Here is a 21,905-nt window from a genome sequence, read left to right as displayed (position 1 = left end):
CTACATGTAGCATGAATTCCTTTCATCAGATAAGTTCATTCCTTAATAGTTAAAATGTAAGTCACACAGAAGCTTCAAGTGTGAATAGTATAATATAAATTATAGTACTTTTAAAATTATTGTGTTTAACCTTGAGTTATTTTCTGTTTTATTAGATTGCCCTGTCCTTATAACACTGCTGCTCTTTTGGCTTCATTTGCTGTTCAGTGTAAGTATCAGTCCACCTTTGGGCCAAATAGCATGTGATTGCATGGTCTCTGTTGGTAGTATGTTGCTTTTAATGTATGAGTTATTTAAACATATGTTACTATGCAGAAAAAAGTTGACTACACAGGAAGTGTAATGAAACATCCAATTAGTTAGCACTTACTTTGATTCCTGAAAATAATTTTTCTGAAGTTGTTTAAGACCTAGGAGAACGTTAAATGCATTGTTATAATTTGCTTAAATGGTAACAGTAGAAACAAATCTTTTACTTCCAGAAATATAAAGGAATTCTTGACATTGCTGATTTGGCTATAAAACTTGAAAAATGTGTTTATTGAAGTGTGAATACTTTCTTTCCATTTATTAGCTGAACTTGGAGACTACAATCAATCAGAAAACTTGCCAGGCTACCTCTCAGATTATTCTTTCATTCCTAATCAACCTCAAGATTTTGAAAAAGAAATTGCAAAACTACATCAGCAACATACGTAAGGATTTACTTACTTTTCTGCTTACTTGATAAACTTCTTAATGGCTTCTTTTCTAGAGAAATGTTTTAAATTATTTCTAATGTGATTACTTAATATAGAACAGTTACTATTGTATACAATAGTATGATTACTGTAAAGAAATGTAGGTAATCTATACTAAAAAAAATCAGAGACTATATGAGGCTTGTTTTCATGTCTGTTAAGAAACATAAAGCTGTATGTAAGCAGACATGTATTGGCTATTATACAAAGTCACCAGTTCTTTAAGAAGGAATTTTAGAATATTAATAATATGTTCACAATATACAGTTCAATCTACTTAGCAATTCTTTCTTAGTTTTTAGCTGTGTGAAAGGAATCAATTCTGTTTGGTAATGAGCCAAGAGAAGAAAAGGAACTTTATGTAGTACTAAATTAATAAAAAAAAATTCTTTTAAAATAGTAGCATTTTTTCATTTATAACAATATTCAACTTTGATATTTTGTGAGTCTGATTTTCTGTGACATGAGTTTTCAAGAAGAGGTTTATTGCTTGGAATAGAAAATTGTACTGTTTCTTGGTTCAGAGTTCAGTTTTGCTTTACCATGCAATTCAGAATACTCATGGAGGAACTAAGGCAGTGTTACATATTGGCTGAGAAGCTGAACTAGACTCTAAGAATCTGAGCCAGACTCATTTGGCCTCGTTTGAAATTCTGATGAGGCTACTTTACTTACAATCTTCTAACCTCAGCCGAATCACCCTATGTCTGTTTCTGTTTCCTTACATGTAAACTGGGGATGATAAAACTATCTACCTCTGGTGTTATTATAAGGATTCAGTGAGTTTATATATACAAAGTACTCAGAACAGTGCTTGGCACATAGTAAGCACTGAAGAAATATTAGCTCTTATTAATAAGGAGACTCACTTTCATTCGGTAATGGCCCATGTGTCTACAACATGTTGGCAAACTACGGCCTGTTGCCTCCTTTTGCATGGTCTACGAGCTAATAAAAATGGTTTGTACATTTGAAATAGTTGAAAAAAATCAAAAGAAGAAGAACTTTTTGTGGCACATGAAATTTTGAGAAATTCCACGTTCAGTGTCCTTACATGAACAGTCATTGGAACACAGATTCCCTCATTGGCCTACACATTGTCTGTGGCTGCGTTCACGTAACAGCAGAGCTGAGTTGTTGCAGCAGAGGCCATATGGCCCGAAAGCCTGAAGTGCTTACCAGCCAGCTCTTTCCAGTAAAGGTTTGCGGACCCTAATCTAAAACAAGATTAATGAGTGAGAATTTTAACAGACCGGCTTCATGTGGTATGGGGGCTGTTGTGGTCTAAAAGCAAATGCCATTTATTATGAAAGTTCTACACATTGCATATCTGAACCAAAGGTTTGAAGATAAACCAGATTTTTAAAAAAATTTACCAATAATGACAAGTCTGTTCTGTCAGGAAAAAGTTTGTACATTTCACAAGGTATTTATTATATATTTCTATTTGCTTTAAAGAAATGGTTCTGCAAATTTTTAAAGAAAGAAAAAATAGAATCATCCAGTTTATAACGCAGGAGGGTGGGGACGAAAGTAGAGTATTTATTTAACTTAATTGAATGTTATAGAAAACTGAAGTGTATCTCCCTTTTTTGAGGAGTCCCACTTTTATGATCGTACCTTGGCAGGCTGCTTGCTCCCTGCTATCATTCAGGAATGAAGGGTGATATCTTTGCATTTTTAATTTGTTGCTTTTGCTCTGCTGTAGCCTGATGATATCAGATAACCAAGGTTGTTAGAACTATATATAATATAGCCTTTTTAAAGGCTTTGCATTTACAGTAGTAGTTCTCAAACTTGTGTTCATAAGAATCACCTGGAATATTTCTTAAATATAAGCAATTTGGACCCATTTATTCTATATTAGTTTCTAAAGAACAGTACATCTGAAACTACCTGTGATGAAAGACCAGTTTTCCCCTCAGTCTTTCATGGAATAATGCTTCTGAAAAATATAATAAAAATGAATTACTAGAAAAATAAAATGGAGAAATAAATAAAGCCATAAAAAATTAACAAGTACTTTTTTTGTTGTTAGATGCAACAGACATAAAATTACTCTGCCAAAGTGCTACAAAAGGCTGTGACACTCTCAATTTCTGTTCTTGTTATGAGTCAACACCTGTCTGTGCACCACACCCTGAGAAGCCCTGCTCCAGAGCTCGCCCCAGAGACTGCATGTGTCAGAAGCACCCTGTGTGATTACAGTGCACATATGGAGTGTAGACCAAATTTCGAAAAATATTTGTTTTAAGTTAAGTCTGAGAGTGGCTTTGCAAGTCTGAGAGTGGCTTTTTTTTAAGTTAAGTCTGAGAGTAGCTTAGAACTTTAAAAAGCTGGTGCATTCTTGTGTTTCTAGAAAATAAGAAAATATTCTACAAAATAATAATTTGTGTTACTGAAAATGTACCCTCCAGAAAAGTTAGATGTTACTGCACAGAACTAAGAGGAGTGCCCGTGCCCACGGCGTTTTGTAAAATAGTCAGTCAGAATGCTGGAAAGTTTCAGACAGATCGCCTTTTGTAATTTGGTCATATTTGTGATTGTTATAATTTTTAACCTAATGATGTTTTTACAGAGGCTTATCTCCTGCAGAAGCAGAATTTAATTACCTGAACACAGCACGTACCTTAGAACTCTATGGAGTTGAATTCCACTATGCAAGGGTAAGTGAAGAAAATGCATTTTGATATTGTTGAGTTAGGCACCATTATTCAGCAAAAAAATCTTGAATGCCCTGATAGGATCAGGCAGCAAATGGAACAGTGAGTGCTGCCAGCATAGTCGCCTGAAAATTCCCTCTGAATATAAGTATTTTCACAGTTACAATCACTTAAGATTCAATACCTGACAAGAAGAGTGGTTGAAGTGGATTTTTCATGTTATTTTTCTTCAAGGTAGTGTTTTATGTTATAAGGATAATTTTTGCTGACCATAAGAGACAGTACCTTTAGAATTTTTATTTTGCAAAATGAAAACTGTTACAGTGGGCTTCCCTGGTGGTGCAGTGGTTAAGAATCTGCCTGCCAATTCAGGGGACACGGATTTGAGCCCTGGTCCAGGAAGATCCCACATGCCGCGGAGCAGCTAAGCCCGTGCGCCACAACTACTGAGCCTGCGCTCTAGAGCCCGCGAGCCACAGCTGCTGAAGCCTGTGCGCCGAAGGCCCGTGCTCCCAACAAGAGAAGCCACTGCAATGAGAAGCCTGCACACCGCAACGAAGAGTAGCCCCTGCTCGCCGCAACTAGAGAAAGCCTGCCCACAGCAAAGACCCAATGCAGCCAAAAATAAATTAATTAATAAATAAATTTAAAAAACAAATGAAAAAAGCTGTTATAGGAAAAATAATTTGAATTTTTAACTTTTATGAAAATCATTATCATAAAAGACGCTTTCACCTCACTGAGGCCTGTATTACTACACTCCTTTCATCATTTAGTAACGTCATTATAAATTTTTATTTACAAAGCACAAAATCAATTGTATTTACATATTTTGGTTCCCCCCCACCCCCGCCATGCCTTTGTTAGGATGGAATTCTGTAATCACTGGCTTTTTTTTTTTTTTTTTGGAGGAGATTAAGCTTTTATTTAGTTTATTTTTTTTGATTTAATTAATTTATTTTTTATACAGTAGGTTCTTATTAGTTGTCTGTTTTATGCATATTAGTGTATATATGTCAATCCCAATCTCTCAATTCATCCCACCACCATCCTCCCTGACTTCCTTCTCATTGTGTCAATTTGCTGTTTCCAAAAGACTGTTATCCTCCTGCCATAAGCATATTTGTGAGTGACTATCCTTCATTTGTGTGTCTCTTCACCTAGATTCCTTCTCATGATTGTTTCATCAAGAGATTATATTCCTTTAGAAGTACCTGAAGTACAGCTATTCTCTATACCTAATGAAAAGTGGAATTATAGGTAATCATCAGTTTAATTGATGATAGGTTTTATATTTTCTTGGGACAAACTACTAAGCCTAATATGGATCCCAGCCTGAAAGGGAGTTAAGTTTTCCTTAGATAGTTATTTTTAATTTATTTTAACATATAGACATATGCAGACCCATTCCTTTTAAAAAACCAAATGACTTGCTTTCCTCACATGACTGGATCTGGTAATTCTGAGCATTTGTGACTTGGAAGTCTGTCTGGTTCCATTTAAAATGTTTAAGTCCCCCTTGAACTTCTTGTGCTCTTTAGAATGGGCCCTTCACCCTCCCTCCCTCTTCGCGGGCTATTACTTTTGAACATGATTCTCCAAAGGTAACATAGTGGTCACTAGATTTTGTTTTTGTTATAATACAGTGTAAAACAAATGGAACTTTAAATATGTACACTAGACTATGGTTAACAGTAAAAAAAAGACCACTAAAATCAGTCATTTTAGTGCTAAACAGTTTTCTAAAGGTGGTTTAGACTGCTGTTATCATTGACTGCTGTCAATATAATACAAAGAATGTTAGACTTTTTTTAAGTTAAGTGACATGGCTGGATCTCATACATAATTAACCATATCATTATTTATTGATTTGTCTAAGTTATGTTTTTTTGTTGTTTCAATTATTAGATTGTAAAACTCTTTCTCAGAAAGCCATAAATGTAGAGTACCAAATTAAAGGAATTTAAATTTTAAATATTTTGTACAGACAAAAAAACCCACAAAAAACCCACAAGATAACCCAGCTAGGAAAAGGTGTTTCTGCTGTATGTGGATGTGGAGAACTTCAGAAAATGTGCAAGTGTTCAGTGAACACGAGGGGAAGTTTTGTAGCCCCAGGAACAAAAAGGACAAAAGATAAAGGGGAGAGGACACATAAAGAAAATACTTAAGTTTTAATTGACTATCACAAGCAAAAGTATGTTTGAAATACTATTTTATTTTGAAAAGCAAGGTAAGATCTTTTCTCTCTGCCTCCAGAATGTAGGTTGAAAACATTAGAGTAGAACTAAGTTATTTATAGCAATCTGCAAGATGCAAATAAGTCTTAGAACCGCCATAGCCGTGCATCTGTTGTGTGCCTTGCACAGTGTTGGCACGAAGGCTGACTCAGTGAACAGAACATCAGTTACCCCTCTGCCCTCGTGGAGCCCACAGGATAGTGAGGGGAAAGGATTAGCGCATGTGTGAGCAGTTAAGTATTTGAGAGTATGAAGGGGCAAGTGCAGAATGCCATGCGACCCTGTGGCAGGAGCTTCTAATCCAGCCTGGGAGCAGAGGGTAGGGAAGGCTTCTTAGTAGTAATTTACTGAAGCCAGAAAAATTAATAAGAATTAGCCAAGGGAGTAGTTTTCACCATAGAGCCATCAGGATGAAGGAAGACCTGAAATCAAGAGAGAACATGGCCTATTTGAAACAACAAAAACATTTAGTATGCCTGGAAGATTATATGAATAAGGCAAAAGGAAACTGTAGAAAAGTGAAGAATGAAGGACAGCTTCAGGATAAAAAGGAAAGAAAAAAAGATTTGAGGGGGCTTCCCCGGTGGTGCAGTGGTTGAGAATCTGCCTGCCAATGCAGGGTACACAGGTTCGATCCCTGGCCCGGGAAGATCCCACATGCCGCAGAGCAGCTAGGCTCGCGTGCCACAGCTGCTGAGCCTGTGCTTTGGAGCCCGTGAGCCACAGCTACTGAGCCTGCGTGCCGCAACTACTGAAGCCCGCGCGCCTAGAGCCCGTGCTCCACGATGAGGGAAGCCACTGCAATGAGAAGCCCGCGCACTGCAACGAGGAATGACCCCGCTCGCCGCAACTGGAGGGAGCCCGCGTGCAGCAAGGAAGACCCAACAAGCCAAACAAAAAAAAAAAAGAAAAAAAGATTTGAGGGCAGGGAGCGTGGGAATATATGTTTCTTAAGATAACATCATAAATGGATTTTTTTCTTGGTGTTCAGTTGTATGAGTTTTAACACATGTGTAGGTTCATGTAACCACAAACAGAAACAGAGCAGTTCCATCACCACCACCACCCACCCCTCCCCCCCAAAAAATACACTGGTTTGTGCTGCCCCTTTGTAGTCCAGCCTCCTACTTACCCCCGGTTTCTGGCAACCCTGGTCTGTTGCCTGACTCCATAGTTTGTCTTTTCCAAAATGTCTTATAAATGGAATCCTGCAGTATGTAACCTTTTGAGACTGGCTTCTTTTACTTAGAGTAATGCATTTGGGATTTATCCAAGGTACTGTGTAGTTCAGTAGTTCATGCCTTTTATTGCTGAATTGTATTCAGTTATATGGATATACCATGTTTTGTTTCTCCATTCACCCACTGAAGGACATCTGGGTTGTTTCCAGTATTTTTTGTTTTGTTTTGTTTTGTTATTAATAGGCCTACTGCAAACATTCATTTATAGGTTTTTATGTGAATTTAAGTTCTCATTTCTGTAGGGTAAAAATCCCAAAGTGGGATTTCTGGGTCATATAACAAGTGTATACTTAGCTTTATATGCAATTACGGAATTGTTTTCTAGACTGACTGAACCACTTTGCATCCCCACCAGCATCTTTGCAAGTTCCAGTTGTTTTAGATCCTTTTAGCACGTGGCACTGTTTTGTTTTGTTTCTTTTTAAGCTTTTCTGATAGGTGTGTTTTATCTCATCATGGTTTCACTTTGCATTTCCCTAATGACTAATGATGTTGGGTATCATATCTTTTCTTTGATGAATGTCTGTTCAGGTGTTTTTCCCATTATTTAATTCTTTTCTTTTTTTACTCTTGTGTTTTGAGAACTCTTTATATATTCTAGATACACTTTTTTTGTTGGATGTGTGATTTGCAGATATTTTCCCCACTCTTTGTTTTGCCCTTTTGTTGTCTTAACAGTGTCTGTCACAGAGCAGAAGAAAGTGATAGATTCTCATACCCCTTATTCAATCACTGATGGAACAGACATTTAAAAAATCAGCGTAATATAGATTTTAGCAACATAGCAAACTGTAGAATACTGTATCCGACAAGTTTGGAGTACACATTATTTTTAAATATGCAGAATATAATTTCTGTTCATGGTACATTTAAGCTAAAAACAATAACAAAATGATGACTTTAAAAATCCTCCGAGTATTTGGAAATTAAGAAATATACTTCTAAACAAGCCATGGGTACAAATACTATCATTATTTCTACCCAACAGCCTCTGTGCACTGCTCTCAGACTCACCTAGAATAATAATTAGTTACCCCTAAGTTTGTGGTTAGGATCAATTGATAAAATAACAGATATCAAATTAATCTTGAAAATATAAAATAATTTGAACAAACTAAATTAATACCAAGGAACATTGTGGGAGCTAAATTTAAATATTTATAAAGAATTTCTGACCTCTAAAAACGGAAGAAGCGCTATCTCAGGAGTAATTGTTGGCCTAAGTAACTTGTTAAATGAATGGCTTGAGGGCTCACTAAATTCCTATCATCTTTACTAGAAAATCAGTTAATATTTATCACACTGTGAGAGTGGAATAAAATAGCATAATAGAGCTATATGATATCTATACCGTAGATCTTCCAGTTTAATCTCTGTTTTATAAAGAAGTTAGCATGATATAAACTCTTTGTTTTCCTAAGAAACTGATTCCTGGTTATCTGGATATAAATGTAATCACAGAAGGCTTGGCCTTAGGTTTCTGGTTAGGTATAGGATGCTTTAAATTGACCCTAAAACAGTTCTACCCAAGTTTTGGGCTTAATTGTGAATATCTTATTTCCATAGGTGTTTGTAATAATGATGAAGATAGTTCTACTGAAAAATAACTTTTGCCCTTCAAAGTTTCAAGCAAAGGAAAGCTTAATGATGCTATTTTGATTATTCATTTATTCATTCAGTGAACATTTTTTTTTGGCGGTACACGGGCCTCTCACTGTTGTGGCCTCTCCCGTTGCAGAGCACAGGCTCCAGACGCGCAGGCTCAGTGGCCATGGCTCACGGGCCTAGCTGTTCCGCGGCATGTGGGATCCTCCCAGACCGGGGCACGAACCCGTGTCCCCTGCATCGTCAGGTAGACTCTCAAGCACTGTGCCACCAGGGAAGCCCTGGTGAACATTTATTGAGCACCTTCTATGTTGCAAGTCCTGTTTATAGACACCATGGATACAGCAGTGAGTAGATAAAATCCTACCCTCATGAAGCTTGCATTCCAGTGGGCAAGACAGAGACTCTAAGCGAATAATTGAGTACCTTAGAGTACATAGTGTGTGATTCCATGGAAGTAAAGTTCAAGAATAGGCAAAATACCAGTCTATATCAGCAGAGGAAGTCAGAGCAGCAGTTCCCTCTGCAGAGGTGTTACTAGCTGGGAGGCTCCTGAGGGAGCCTTTTGGGATTTGGAAAAATGTATATGTTGGTTTGTGGTGGTTACATGTAAGTGTATATACTCAAGTTATGCATGTTGTAAAATTTTGAGTTGTACACTTAAGATTTGTGCATTTTACTGTATATTCTACTCAGTTTTCTTATGATTAATTAAAAGGTAGTGTATCAGATTGTGATAGATGCTGTGGAGAAAAATTAAGGTGAGAAAGGGGAGTGAGACAATCAAAAATGGGATATCAGAGAAGGCCTTACTGAGAAGGTGAACAGACATGGGGGAGTCCTGCAGATATCCGTGGGGAGAATGTTCTAAGCAGAAGAAACAGCAATGAAAGGCCATGAAATAGTGTGCTTTGCCCCCTCAAGGAACAGCAAAGAGACCAGTATGGCTTGTACAGTGAGCTGGAGTGGAGCGTATTGACAAGGTCCAGGTGGACCAGGGCTTTATAAGAATTTTAGACTTTGGCTTTTAATTATAAGCAAGGCCAGTTGAGGGTTTGAGGAGATAAAAGACATGGTGTGATTTACATTTTTTTAAAACTTTTTTTGGCTGCATCATGTGTCTTGTGGGATCTTACTTCCCTGACCAGGGATCGAACCTGGGCCCCTGCAGTGGAAGCGTGGAGTCCTAACCACTGGACCGCCAGGGAAGTTACCCAATCTACATGTATTTTGAATATGGAAGTGACAGCACTGACTGATGTATTGGCTCTAGGGTGTGAGAGAAAAAGGATTCAAGGAATGATTCTAACGTTTTGGCCTGAACAACTGGAAGGATGGAGTAACTTCAGTAATTTGTAACAATCAGAGAGAAGCAGATTTGAGAGGGTGGGTCAGGAGCTAGTCTTGGGACGTGCAATTTTAGAAGACTTTTATCAGTCAAAATGAAGGAAGGCAGGCAATTCAGTATATGGAACTGGAGTTCAGAGGTGAGGTATGGACTAGAGCCATACATTGGGGAATTGTCAGCTTACAGATAAGATTTAAAGCCGTGACACGGGAGCACTGAAGGAACATAGCTAGTAGCAGTTGAAGGTTAGAAGTCCTCAGAGCTGGAACACTTCAAATGTTAAAGGTTAGATGAGGAAGAAACAGCCATTTAGATAGAAAGGACGCCTTTCTTTCTGTCAGGCACTTATGTGTCTTTGAAGCCAAGTGAATCAGGCGTGGTCAACTATGTCAGATGAGAATTGGATTAGAAATGTGGAAGTTATTGTAATATTACCAGTATTGACTTTGTAATAGCATTTTTGGAGCTATAGTGATGGCCAGAGGCTGACTGATTAGAGAGTATTCAAGAAAGACTGTGAGAATAGTAATTTTGAGAGATTTTACTGTACAGGTTACAGGTAATAATCACAGGAAACACCTTTATAGCATTTATTATGTGCCTGACAACCTTCTTAGGGCTTATGTATATTAATCTCATTTAATCCTTAAAACAGCCCTGTGAAGTAAGTATTATCATCCTTGCTTTCCAGATGAGGAAAATGAGACACCGAGAAGTTAACTAATTTAATCATATGATATCTGTTTCTGTTTTAAGGTTCTTCGAAATCTTGTTTTTAACCTACATATATTTGAGAACTTGTGGACATATTTGTTCGAATAATCAAATAATTTAAAAATATAATCCCTTGAAACAGAGAAAAGAATCTCTTCTGTACTATGTCACCCTAGAATACTCAGATCACACAGTGATTTTCCATATTCTGCTGTGTGCTTTTACTCATTAGGACCTGTCTAGACATAGCTTTTTTTTTTGTCTTTCCCCTTTTTGATTCTTTTGTATCTTTATGAAAGTATCAGTAGGTGATTACTTGTATTCACTTTCATTGAATAATTTGAGAGCACATAACACTGTTAGACCTATATAGGGCACACAAATATTTTTTAAATTATTAATGAGTGTGTGTTATGGCTAACTTTATACCTAACTATGAAAAATATACAAACATAATAATTTTAAACTAATGATATATATAGGGGAAAATCATAAAGCTGAAAGGTAAAAGTGAAAACAATTTCAACATATATTACAGAAAGTTTTTTAGTATTCATATTTTATAAAGAGTTCCCACAATAGAGTAATTTTTTTAAAACATTTAAGTAGAAATACAGGAAAAACAGAGATGAACATGTTTAAGTATAACTTGGTATAACCCCTTTGGAGTGCAAATGATATGATATGATATGAATATAATATTTGACCACTTCCATTTCTCAGACTCCACCCTTTTTATAGAGGTGTTTTAAATAATGTGTTCAAGGATTTTTATTACAGCATTGTTTGTAATATTAAAAATTTAGAAATCTCTAAATGAATCAACAGAAATGGTTAAGAAATTGTGATAAATTCATATTTTGGAATAATATGCAGCAGTTAAAACTGATGAGTTAGAGGTATATATATTGATATGAAAAGATATCTACAAAATGCTAAGTGCAAAAGAAAAATTATGCAACAATATTTCCCAGTTTTTGTTGATTAAAGAAATTGTGTGGTTATAAATACTACATATTTATATTTTGTATATATAAACAAAGATCTAGAAGAATATACAGTGGTCCCCCCTTATCCATGGTTTCTGTTTCTGCGGTTTCAGTTACCTGAGCTCAACTGTGGTCTGAAGATACTAAATGGAAAATTTTAGTGGCTTTGTGTTATTATTCTATTCTTCCCATGTGACTGCAGAGAGACTAGAATGGTTAAGTGGTCCTAGCGACTTAGTGGAGAGCAGAACTGTGGTCTCCACCAGAAAGGAGGGGAGGGCACTGCAGGGCTGCGTGAATGGACAGTTGAGGCCTGGGTAGAGAATATTAGAATATCTGTTCATAGTCCTCCTAAGTCTCATCCTGCTTACATTGCTGTTTTTTAACACGTTGTAAAATAAATCACATATCCCCGTGTGTATATCTCAGTGAACATCTTTGTAAATACTACGCAGGTCAGCAGTAGGCTTTAGCCAGCCATTCCAGAAACGCTTTTTATACACTGTCCCAATCATAGCCCCTTCCTACATTGTTCTTCTGTGGTTTTATCACCCAGTGTGCCTTCCTGGATACTGTAATTTGGTCTTGCTTTTTGTTTGTTTGTTTTAACTGAATAACTTTAAATGTCTTTTAATCCCTTCTTCCCTTACCGTTCCTTAGAATTTTCTCGTTAAAGAACTGCATCATTTCACCTGTAGTGTCACACAGTCTGGACTTTGCTGATTACATATTCATGGTACAATTCAGTACATTCTACTGGGCTAATGAAGTTTTCACAGAGAAGGTGGACTTGATCTAGACTTTGGTTAGGTTTGATTTGATTCATTGGAGAGACATGAAGAGATGAGAACAGCATTAATTAAAACATTACTTATGAGTACACAAAACACGTGGAATGGCCTGATGGGAAGCAGGTTTTTACTAATTATAAAGGGGAAAATGAAATGGGATGGGGTGGTCGTTTCAGTGCCAAGCTAAACAGCGGAGATATTTTCCTACAGATACTAGAGGTCCATTCATTTCACAAATGGGTAGGCCTTTCTACATCTAAGAACCTGAAAGGGCGCAAAACAAAGGCCCTGCACTTTGCTACTTAGGTTCTAGTGAAGAAGAGAAAAAATAAACAGATTAAACAAGTCAATGTATAGCGTTATATTAGATAGTAATAAGTGATAAGAAAAGCATAAAATAAGGTGGTCAGTGTTCATTTTTCTGTACACTGGAATTAATAGCGTTTGTATCCATAAAGGGCATAATACTTACTTTCTTGCGTTCCCTTGCCCAACTCTGGCAATACCTTGGGAACTGACACTTCAGTCTAGATAACTATAATTTGAGAATTTGATAGCTATATAGATAGCTATAATTTGAGAATTTGAATTCCTAGATATCCCTGCAGTGTTTTTTAACGTTTTTCTACCAACATAGCAGCCTGACTGCTTTACGTATTTATTGAGTTTTTTATATCTCTTTAATGGCATTGGTTCTTCTCAAGTGCTTGGTGGTCCTTGGTTGTGTACTTCTTTTGTATTTGTGATTCCTAGTTCACTTGGTCATGCATGATGTTTGTCTTTACTGCGGCCTGTTTTAGGTGCTGGAGGAGGGAAGGAAGGAACTGCCAGGTAGAATGTACCTATAGTTTGCTTTTTTCAGTTTTGGGTTCTCCATCCTTTCTGGGGATCACTCTATTCCTGTCCCCAGTATCCACACTTGCTCTACACTTTTAGACAGGCTGCACGCACTTCTGTGTCCTGTAGCTCAGTCTAGATTGTAGGGTTGATAGGAGCTGATTATCTTTCCTGCTCCCTACCTGATCATCCTGATGGTAATTTGAGGCTTCCCCTTGGGCTGTGGTTTTCTGGAATTATTTTCTTTCCATAAATCTGATCTTATCCACTTTGTCTTCACAGACTCCTCAAAATGTCTGGCCCACTGATTACATACCTTTCAGTGTTATGGATTGTTTTCAAGTGTTAGGGATTTTTTCTGTTTTCATATATCGTCTCTGATGTTTTATGAGATTGGGAGCAGAAGGAATAAGCAGAGCGTATACTAAGTCGCCGTCTGTGAGGCTGGGCCTGCCATCTTGCTTCACACTTCTGATTGACGTCCTTTAAACAGTGATTTCAGACTCTGATAATAGTGTGCAGTGGTGCTGTTACTGCAAAAGAAAAGGAGCAGCCAGACAAATTAACATGCACTGCTGTGTTTGGCCGCTTACTACATGTTAGCTTACCTAACAGGCTAATTTAGTAATAGTTCATTTAATTAGAAATTATTGAAACTACATTTTAAAGGTTTTTCCCTAGGGAGACAATTACAAAATCTTGATTATATTTTCATCAATTAGTTCTATCTTCTGATCACATAAATGCTAGGGATGAAAGCATTATTGCTCTATTTGTTTGCCTGTAGTATGTTTCAAGTCAAGAAGCAGAGCTATTTCAAGACTGATTAGCAGCTGAGAAAAGTTTTAATTCCACTCAGTCTCTTAATAGTGCAGGTCAGCTGTTCACGTTGGATCAGTCAGCATGAGAACTCACCCATCAAAGCACAATTCAAATTTCCTTCTCAGGAGCCTTCCAAGCTCTCCAGCAATTGTCCCCACTCTATACTCCCATAATGTTTTTGTTGTATTATGTCTGTTATAGAACTTCTCATTATGTTGGAAATATTATTTTATTACAGGTTGCCCTTCACCAAACTCTGAACTCTTGGTTTTGTTCACTTTTGCAATCCTACCACCATATTTACACAGTAATTGGACCTTATAGTAATAGTTTTAGAAATGGAAAGATGGGTACTAACTTATCATTGTATAAGATGAGAAGGTCTTTGATTTTCTATATCAAAGAGTCAGTCCCATTTATAAACTGTGGGAAATCCTGAAATCATTTTTGCTTTAGATTAATAAATTTTAATAATGCAACATTTGAGTTTGATTTGAAGTATGTCCTTTATTTTTATGATGTAACAGTTACCATATGGATTTGTAAATATTCAGTTAACTGTTGCCTTTCATGAAATGTCACACTGTGTAAAAAAACTAATCATATTTTTTAAATATATCTTTAACAGTTTATTTTAGATTTGCCATTTTCTTTTTTTTGTTGTTGTTTTTTGAAGGATCAAAGTAACAATGAAATTATGATTGGAGTGATGTCAGGAGGAATTCTGATTTATAAGAACAGAGTACGAATGAATACCTTTCCATGGTAAGAACTTCCATCAGTACTTTAGCTTTCACCATTATATTACCAAATACAATTCATATTAAAGAAAGTGGTTGTTGAGCTATTTAATGTTGTCATACAACTTTGTCCCACTTACTTGGAATCTACCAGAAGATACCAAAATAATTGAATTATTTGTTTCAGAAGTGTCTTAGTTTAAAGAAAATACTACTTTGTGAATTTTTCTCTTAGACAATCTCTAAATCTGTACTGTAGTGTAATAGCTAATATTGTCATATTTACTCTGCGTCTCACACTGTGCCAGTTGTTTTGAATACAGTACTTCACTTAAATGCATTCAGTGGGTGCTAGTTTATTAGTTGGAACATGGGCATGGTTGCTGCAACAAAGGCCCCTTATTACAGTGGTTTAAATTGGTACTAGGAAGGTATGGTGGCTCCATGGGGTTTAAAACTCATGTTTCTTTTGTGTTATTGCTCTACTGTCCTTAGCATGTTGTCCTTGTCCTCATTGTCCAGTGACTCACTCACCATCACTTCTGTATCCCAAAGTGAGGAAGAAGGAGAAGAAGCATCTGCCATTTCCCTTTAAGGGGATAAGTTGAAAATTGTAAAAATCATATTGATCACATATCCCTTATGTGAATATCATATAAGTAACTCGGGTTTTTAAAAATAAACACAATGATTTTCTCTAGGGGAAGAAACAAATACAAAAGAAATATATTGTATCAATCTGTTTCTCTTTATATCTCCTAAAAGAATTGGTCCAAATTTTTCAATATCTCTGATTATTATTTAATAGGTTTTTGTAATTAGTCACTTATATATATAACACTAATAGAAATATGATAACTGACAGAAGCTATTATTTTAGAAAATTGCCGCAACTACGTTGAGAAAATAAACATAAATTTCCCCAATAGGTCACTATCTAGGAAAACATGAAATACAAAATATAAAATTGATGAAATGAAGTTCATCAAAATTAGATATTTTTGCTCTCCAGAAGACACTGTAAAGAAAATGAAAAGGCAAAAAACAGTCTTTTATAAAATACATATTTGATAAAGCACTTATCAAAAAAATGTAAAGGAGACTCTTATAGCTCAGTAATAAGACAACTTGATTAAAAAGAATAGGCAAAATATGTGAATAGATACTTCCACCAAAGGAGATACACAGGTGGCAAATAAGTACACAAAAAGATGCTCAGTCATTAGTGAAACGCAGATTAAAACCGCAGTGAACTATTACTGTTCACCCACTACAATAGTTCCAATTAAAAAGAATGATAATACCAAGTAATGGCAAGGAAGCAAAGCACCTAGAAATCTCATATATTGCTGGTGGGAATGCAAACTAGTAGACCAACTTTGGAAAACAGTTCGGTATTTCTTCAAGGTTAAACATAGATTTACCATATAATCTGGCAATTCTAGTCCTAGGTATTTACCCAAGAGAAATGAAAATACAGGTTCGTATAAAGATTTGCACACTGTGTTCATAGCTGTATTATTCATAACAGCACAAAACAATTCCAGATGTCCATCAGTTGGTGAAAGGACAAGCAAATTACACTTGCAGTGGAATACTGTTTAGCAGTGAAAGAAATGAACTGTTTTACACACTAAACAATATGGGTGACCCTCCCCTCAAAACATTATGCTAAGTGTAAGAAGCCTGACACGAAAGACGATGTACTCTTTGTTTCTATTTATATGAAATTCCTGAGAACACACAGTATAGAGACAGCAGACCCTTGGTTGCCATTGGAACATTTTCAGGTCCTGGAAATTGTTACATGGTGGTTTGGGTGGGTGGTAGTTACACAGCTGAATACATTTGTCAAAACTCATTGATTTGTTTGCCTAAAATTGGGATATTTCATTTTATATATAAATTATACCTCTATAAAGCTCATAAAAGAAAATCAAAGGTCATTTAGTGTTTCATCTCACATCTTTTAAGTTCTTCCTATATAATTCAAATTGTGTTACGTTCAGAGGAGAATACAAAACAGTTCAAGACATAGTCCTTGCCTAAAAGTGGGCACATAAAAATTAATTACAAAACATAATAAGACAATTTGTAACTTAAATGCTTCAGAAAAGATAGTTACAGTTGTTGACTTTCATAATGGTAAATGCGCATCTTCAATTTTAATACTTTTCTGATTTTACTAAAGACAGTTAAAAATACTTTTTATTAATTTTACATTTTCTATAAATGTCAAAATCAGAAATAAATTCTTTTCAGGTGATATGTTTAAAATGATAATCTAAATTTTTCTGTATTTTCAAAATTATACAATAAGGATTCTAGAAGAGTTTTTGACAAATAACTTTGGAAACACCAAGGATATAATTTCACTAGGGAAAATTGTAATGGCCTTATGGTATTTGAGATGGTTTTTAAAGGATGAATAGAAATTTCTTCAGTGCGGAGGAAGTATGGAAGAGGTATGTGTGTATACAGGGTTCAGTCAGGGAATTCAGGGTAAAGGTACCAAACATTTGCAGGAGCCTAATAGTAAGAAAGGACGTGGCGAGTTGAGGAGATGATGGGATATTTGGTTTGATTTTTTTTTTTTTTCAGTTGACTTCACTGAGGACAGAAACAAGGGCACAAGAATTTAAGATAACGTTGCTTAGGAGAGAAATAAGATTCAGATTGTGAAGGATCTTATATATTCCATATGCTGAGGAGTTGGTATATTATTTTATTATTAAATATTCTTGAAGGCAGTTTCATGTTGAGAAATAGAACTCATGTTTATAAGTCTTTATCACACAAGTTAGGTTAATAAAAAGAATGTGAGCATTTAAGATATTGATTGGAAAATACTATATAGTATTCCTTTAAATTTTTATTTTCCAGAATTAAACTAAGTAGATGGGATTTAAAGTTGTTAAAGCTACTAGATCTACATCATCCTGGAGCATAAGGATTTCTTCTGATCCTAACTACTCATAACATTAGGAGTACATTTATGCATACACCACAAATTGCCATGATTCAAGATCCAATATCAATTGATTTCCAAAGAAAATCAATCGTTAAGTTCTGTGAAAATCATCAAATACATGGTTTACTTTTAGTTCTTAAAGTATGGATCTATTTTCACAAAAGCAACATACTTCTTATTAATACTACATGTGAATAAGGGACCATTTCAGCCTCATCATCTTTATTCAAATTAGTGTTCGTAGAATTGCCATTGCCCTTAAATTGATATTTTAGCAAAGTATTGTGGAAGTCTTCTTGAGGAAATCATAAGAATCACTTGATTAAAAACTGAATATGATTACAGCTCGGAATTACCAAATTTCTACATGAATCATGAGTTTTGAGTAAAGGTGGAAGTTTTAGAGCTGATAGTTTTATAAGCTTAATAAGGTAGGAAAAAAATCACTCATGGATTTTAATGCATTTTATCTGTACCTTATAACTCTGCAGCTTGAGTGTTGTTAGCATTGTTTTTATGGATAAGGAGTGAGAAATGCCAGAGAAGCTGACTGGGCCAGTGTTAACAAGTATGATGAGTATGAAGCAGAGCTTTAAATAAACCTGGGTCTTTCAGTTTCTGAAACACTAGCTTCTCACTTACCTCTTCTCTCAAAATTAGAGCTATGTGTAGAAAAAGTGATGTTCCATGTAATACATTCCCTCATTTCTTTCCACATATGGTTATCCCTAAATTATCCAGTTCAAGTTCATACTTTTAAAATGTTGAATACTGAATTGGGAGTTACTTGGATTCTATAATTAGACTTCATTAAAATTAATGCTCATCGGGCTTCCCTGGTGGCGCAGTGGTTGAGAGTCCGCCTGCCGATGCAGGGGACACGGGTTCGTGCCCCGGTCTGGGAAGATCCCACATGCCGCGGAGCGGCTGGGCCCGTGAGCCATGGCTGCTGAGCCTGCGCGTCCGGAGCCTGTGCTTCGCAACGGGAGAGGCCACAACAATGAGAGGCCCACATACCGCAAAAAAAAAAAAAAAAAAAAAATTAATGCTCATCAAAAAACATCATTAGTAAAATGAAAAGGGAAGAAGAGAGTTCTGGTTCCCAGTCCAGCAGGTAAAGACTTTGGAAGTTGTCACCCCTGTCCTCACAAGAAAAAAAAAAAAACTGAAAAAACTCAAAATCAACAACTCTTTTTAGATCCCTCAGAGAATTGAGGACACAGGGCATACTTACTGCAGCTCTGAAAACTGGAGAGACAGGTGAATACAAGGCATGACAACTTACCAGGACTAGAAACCACCGCTGCAGCCACCCTTGGTAGGAGTACGTACAGGTTGATTGACAGATTGCTGGAGACGGAGCAGAGACTAGCTTGGACTAACTGACGTAGGAAGGACCCCTCGTTCTCATGAGTTTTACTACCAGGCACCCTACCAGGATCTCAGGGCGAAGATTGGAGAAAACTCCACTTGCGTTCGAAGGGCAAGGGCTGGGAGTTGAGCAGGAAAGTAACCATTTTGAAACATGCTCAGAGCTTTCTGTTCTCCTTAACAAAGATCTGCCCTCAAGGAGATCTATTTTACCAACACTTAACCAACATGGGTTTTACCAGAGCCTAACCAAGGTGGGGGAAGGGAAGTACCCATTTCCAGCCCTCTCTGTACTTCCTGTTTCAGGTAGGGAGGGGTGAGCTGAGGGGCACTGAAGGGTGCAGCCAAGGGGCCCAGACCACTAAACCCGAGACCTAATCACAGGATTAAAGACGGGTTCCTCCCCAGCCCCATACTTAACTGACACATGACCAGGGCTCCTGTATAATAACAAAGCGTCACAACTTAAGTCACTGCAAAGCTCAGGCTAATTAAGAAGGACTGTCGGGCTTCCCTGGTGGCGCAGTGGTTGAGAGTCCGCCTGCTGATGCAGGGGACGTGGGTTCGTGCCCCTGTCCGGGAAGATCCCACATGCCGCGGAGTGGCTGGGCCCTTGAGCCATGGCCGCTGGGCCTGCGCGTCCGGAGCCTGTGCTCCGCAGCGGGAGAGGCCACAGCAGTGAGAGGCCCGCGTACCGCAAAAAAAAAAAAAAAAAGAAGGACTGTCTTGGGAAACCCAAAGACAACAGGAGAGACAGAAACCAGGGTAGTAGAGCAAATAGCCTCAAGTGCCTGCCTTAGAGACTGTTCCTTTGGAACAGTCACAATTTGATTGAATTCGTTCCTGAAGGAATTCATGGTCCAGGGCGCTGCTGAAAATAATAGAGCAGTGTGTTGGCAATTAGAGGAGTTCTCAGCTGGGTGTGGTTTTTGAGAGAATGGGACGACTAGTACCCCTGGTCATCTCAGTATTCCTGTGGGCACACCCAGAGCTGTGCTTTTCCTGAAGAGCAACAGCAGAAGCGTAAACTGGAGGTTGAGGGTGAAGATAGAGTCCATGCAAGTAAACTACCAAGTAACAGGAAACTGGGAAGATGGGAAACAAATACTTACCCTTACTATGATGCAATATGTAAAACATCTGGTTGCCAGCAAAATATTACAAGACACACAAAGATAAAGGAAAGTGTGACCCATATACCTGATAAAAGACAAGCAACAGTTATAAGTATACATGTGCATAATAACACAGTTTCAAAATACATGAAGCAAAAAATAAGGAAAAATAGACAATTCTACAATCGTAGTTGGAGATTTGAGCATATCCCTCTCAGAACTCAATACAAAAACTAGACAATAAAAAATCAGTTGAAATAGATTCAAGCACTATCAAATCTCTTGGCTTAATTGGTATACAATACTGAAACTGTGCCACTCAGGTTGCACTTGAACCCATGGGCGGGGACTCAAACCCAGCCAGAACCCACTGTCTTTTAACTGAGATCACACACGTGGTCTCAGGACTTACTGAAGCTCAGGTTCTTGATGTCTCATCACAGAAGGAATTCAGTGAGAGACAAAGTGATAGGTAAGAAGTGGATTTATTTAGAGAGAAACACACTCCACAGATAGAGGGTGGGCCATCTCAGAAGGCATGAGGCCCCAAAGTATGGTGTGGTTAGTTGTTATGGGCTGCCTAATTTCATAGGCTAATGAGTGGGAATTATTCCAGCTATTTCGGGGGAAGGGGCAGAGATTTCCAGGAATTGGGCCACCACCCAGTGGCCACCCAAAAGGCCACTTTTGGCCTTTTATGGTTGGCCTCAGAACTGTCATGGAGCTGGTGGGAGTGTCATGTAGCTAATGCGTTACAATGAGCATAGAATGAGGCTCAAGTTCTACTGGAAGTCGACTCTTCCGCCATCTTGGATCTAGTTGGTTCTTACCAGTTTCTGTCCTGTCCTATGGCTTTGTCATTCTTTCAGAGGTTGTGCCCCGCTCCCCTTCCCTCCTGTTTCAGTACTATGCCTAGTAACAGCAAAATACACATTCCTTTCAAGGGTACGTGGTTTGTTTACTAGGAGAGAAAATATGTTGAGCCATAAAACAAGTCTCAATAAATTTTTTATTGAGTTATAATTCATATAACATTATATTCGTTTCAGGTGTACAGCATAGTGATTAAATATTTCTATACCTTATGAAACAATCAACACAGTAAGTCCAGTTATCATCCGTCACCATATAAAATTATTATAGTATTATTGACTATATTCCCTCTATATACATGACATCCCCATGACTTATTTTATAGCTGGAAGTTTGTATTCTTAATCCATTTCACATCTTTGTCTTTACCTGCACCCTTTTCTCCCCTCTGGCAACCACGCATTTGTTCTCTGTATCTGTGAGTCTCTTTTTGTTTTATTTTTTAGATTCCACGTATAAATGAAATCATAAGGTATTTGTTTTTCTCTTTCTAGTTATTTCACTTTCATAATACCCTCCAGGTCCATCCATGTTGCCATAGTTGGCAAGATTTTATTCTTTTTTATGGCTGAGTAATATTCATACACACACACATATACATACACATCACATCTTCTTTATCCATTCATTATTGATGGATACTTAGGTTGTTTCCATATCTTGGCTGTTATAAATAGTGCTGCAATGAACACAGGGGTGCATAAATCTTTTTGATTTAGTGTTTCCATTTTCTTTGGATACATACCCAGAGGTGGAACTGCTGGGTCGTATGGTAGTTCTATTTTTAGATTTTTAAGGACCCTCCATACTGTCTTCCACGGTGGCTGCATATATTTACATTCCCA

The 21,905-nt window shown here is 37.1% G+C and overlaps 1 protein-coding gene across 1 annotated transcript in view; it reads left to right on the top strand.

The window, feature by feature from the left end:
- Positions 1-21,905, top strand: part of PTPN4 (protein tyrosine phosphatase non-receptor type 4) — a gene marked incomplete at its 5' end in the record, with an annotated part of 146,522 nt that overhangs the window by 54,130 nt on the left and 70,487 nt on the right. The window contains 4 exons of the mRNA XM_079710549.1: positions 156-208; positions 575-695; positions 3,319-3,406; positions 14,667-14,755. Of these exons, the coding sequence (XP_079566675.1) occupies positions 156-208; positions 575-695; positions 3,319-3,406; positions 14,667-14,755 (351 nt within the window). The remainder of the gene's footprint in view (positions 1-155; positions 209-574; positions 696-3,318; positions 3,407-14,666; positions 14,756-21,905) is intronic.

Source organism: Hyperoodon ampullatus (assembly GCF_949752795.1).
Source record: "Hyperoodon ampullatus genome assembly, chromosome: 8".
In the NCBI taxonomy this organism is placed as follows: Eukaryota; Metazoa; Chordata; class Mammalia; order Artiodactyla; family Ziphiidae; genus Hyperoodon; species Hyperoodon ampullatus.
The sequence above is the reverse complement of the archived record's forward strand: the minus strand, read 5'-3'. Positions and strand labels throughout refer to the sequence as shown.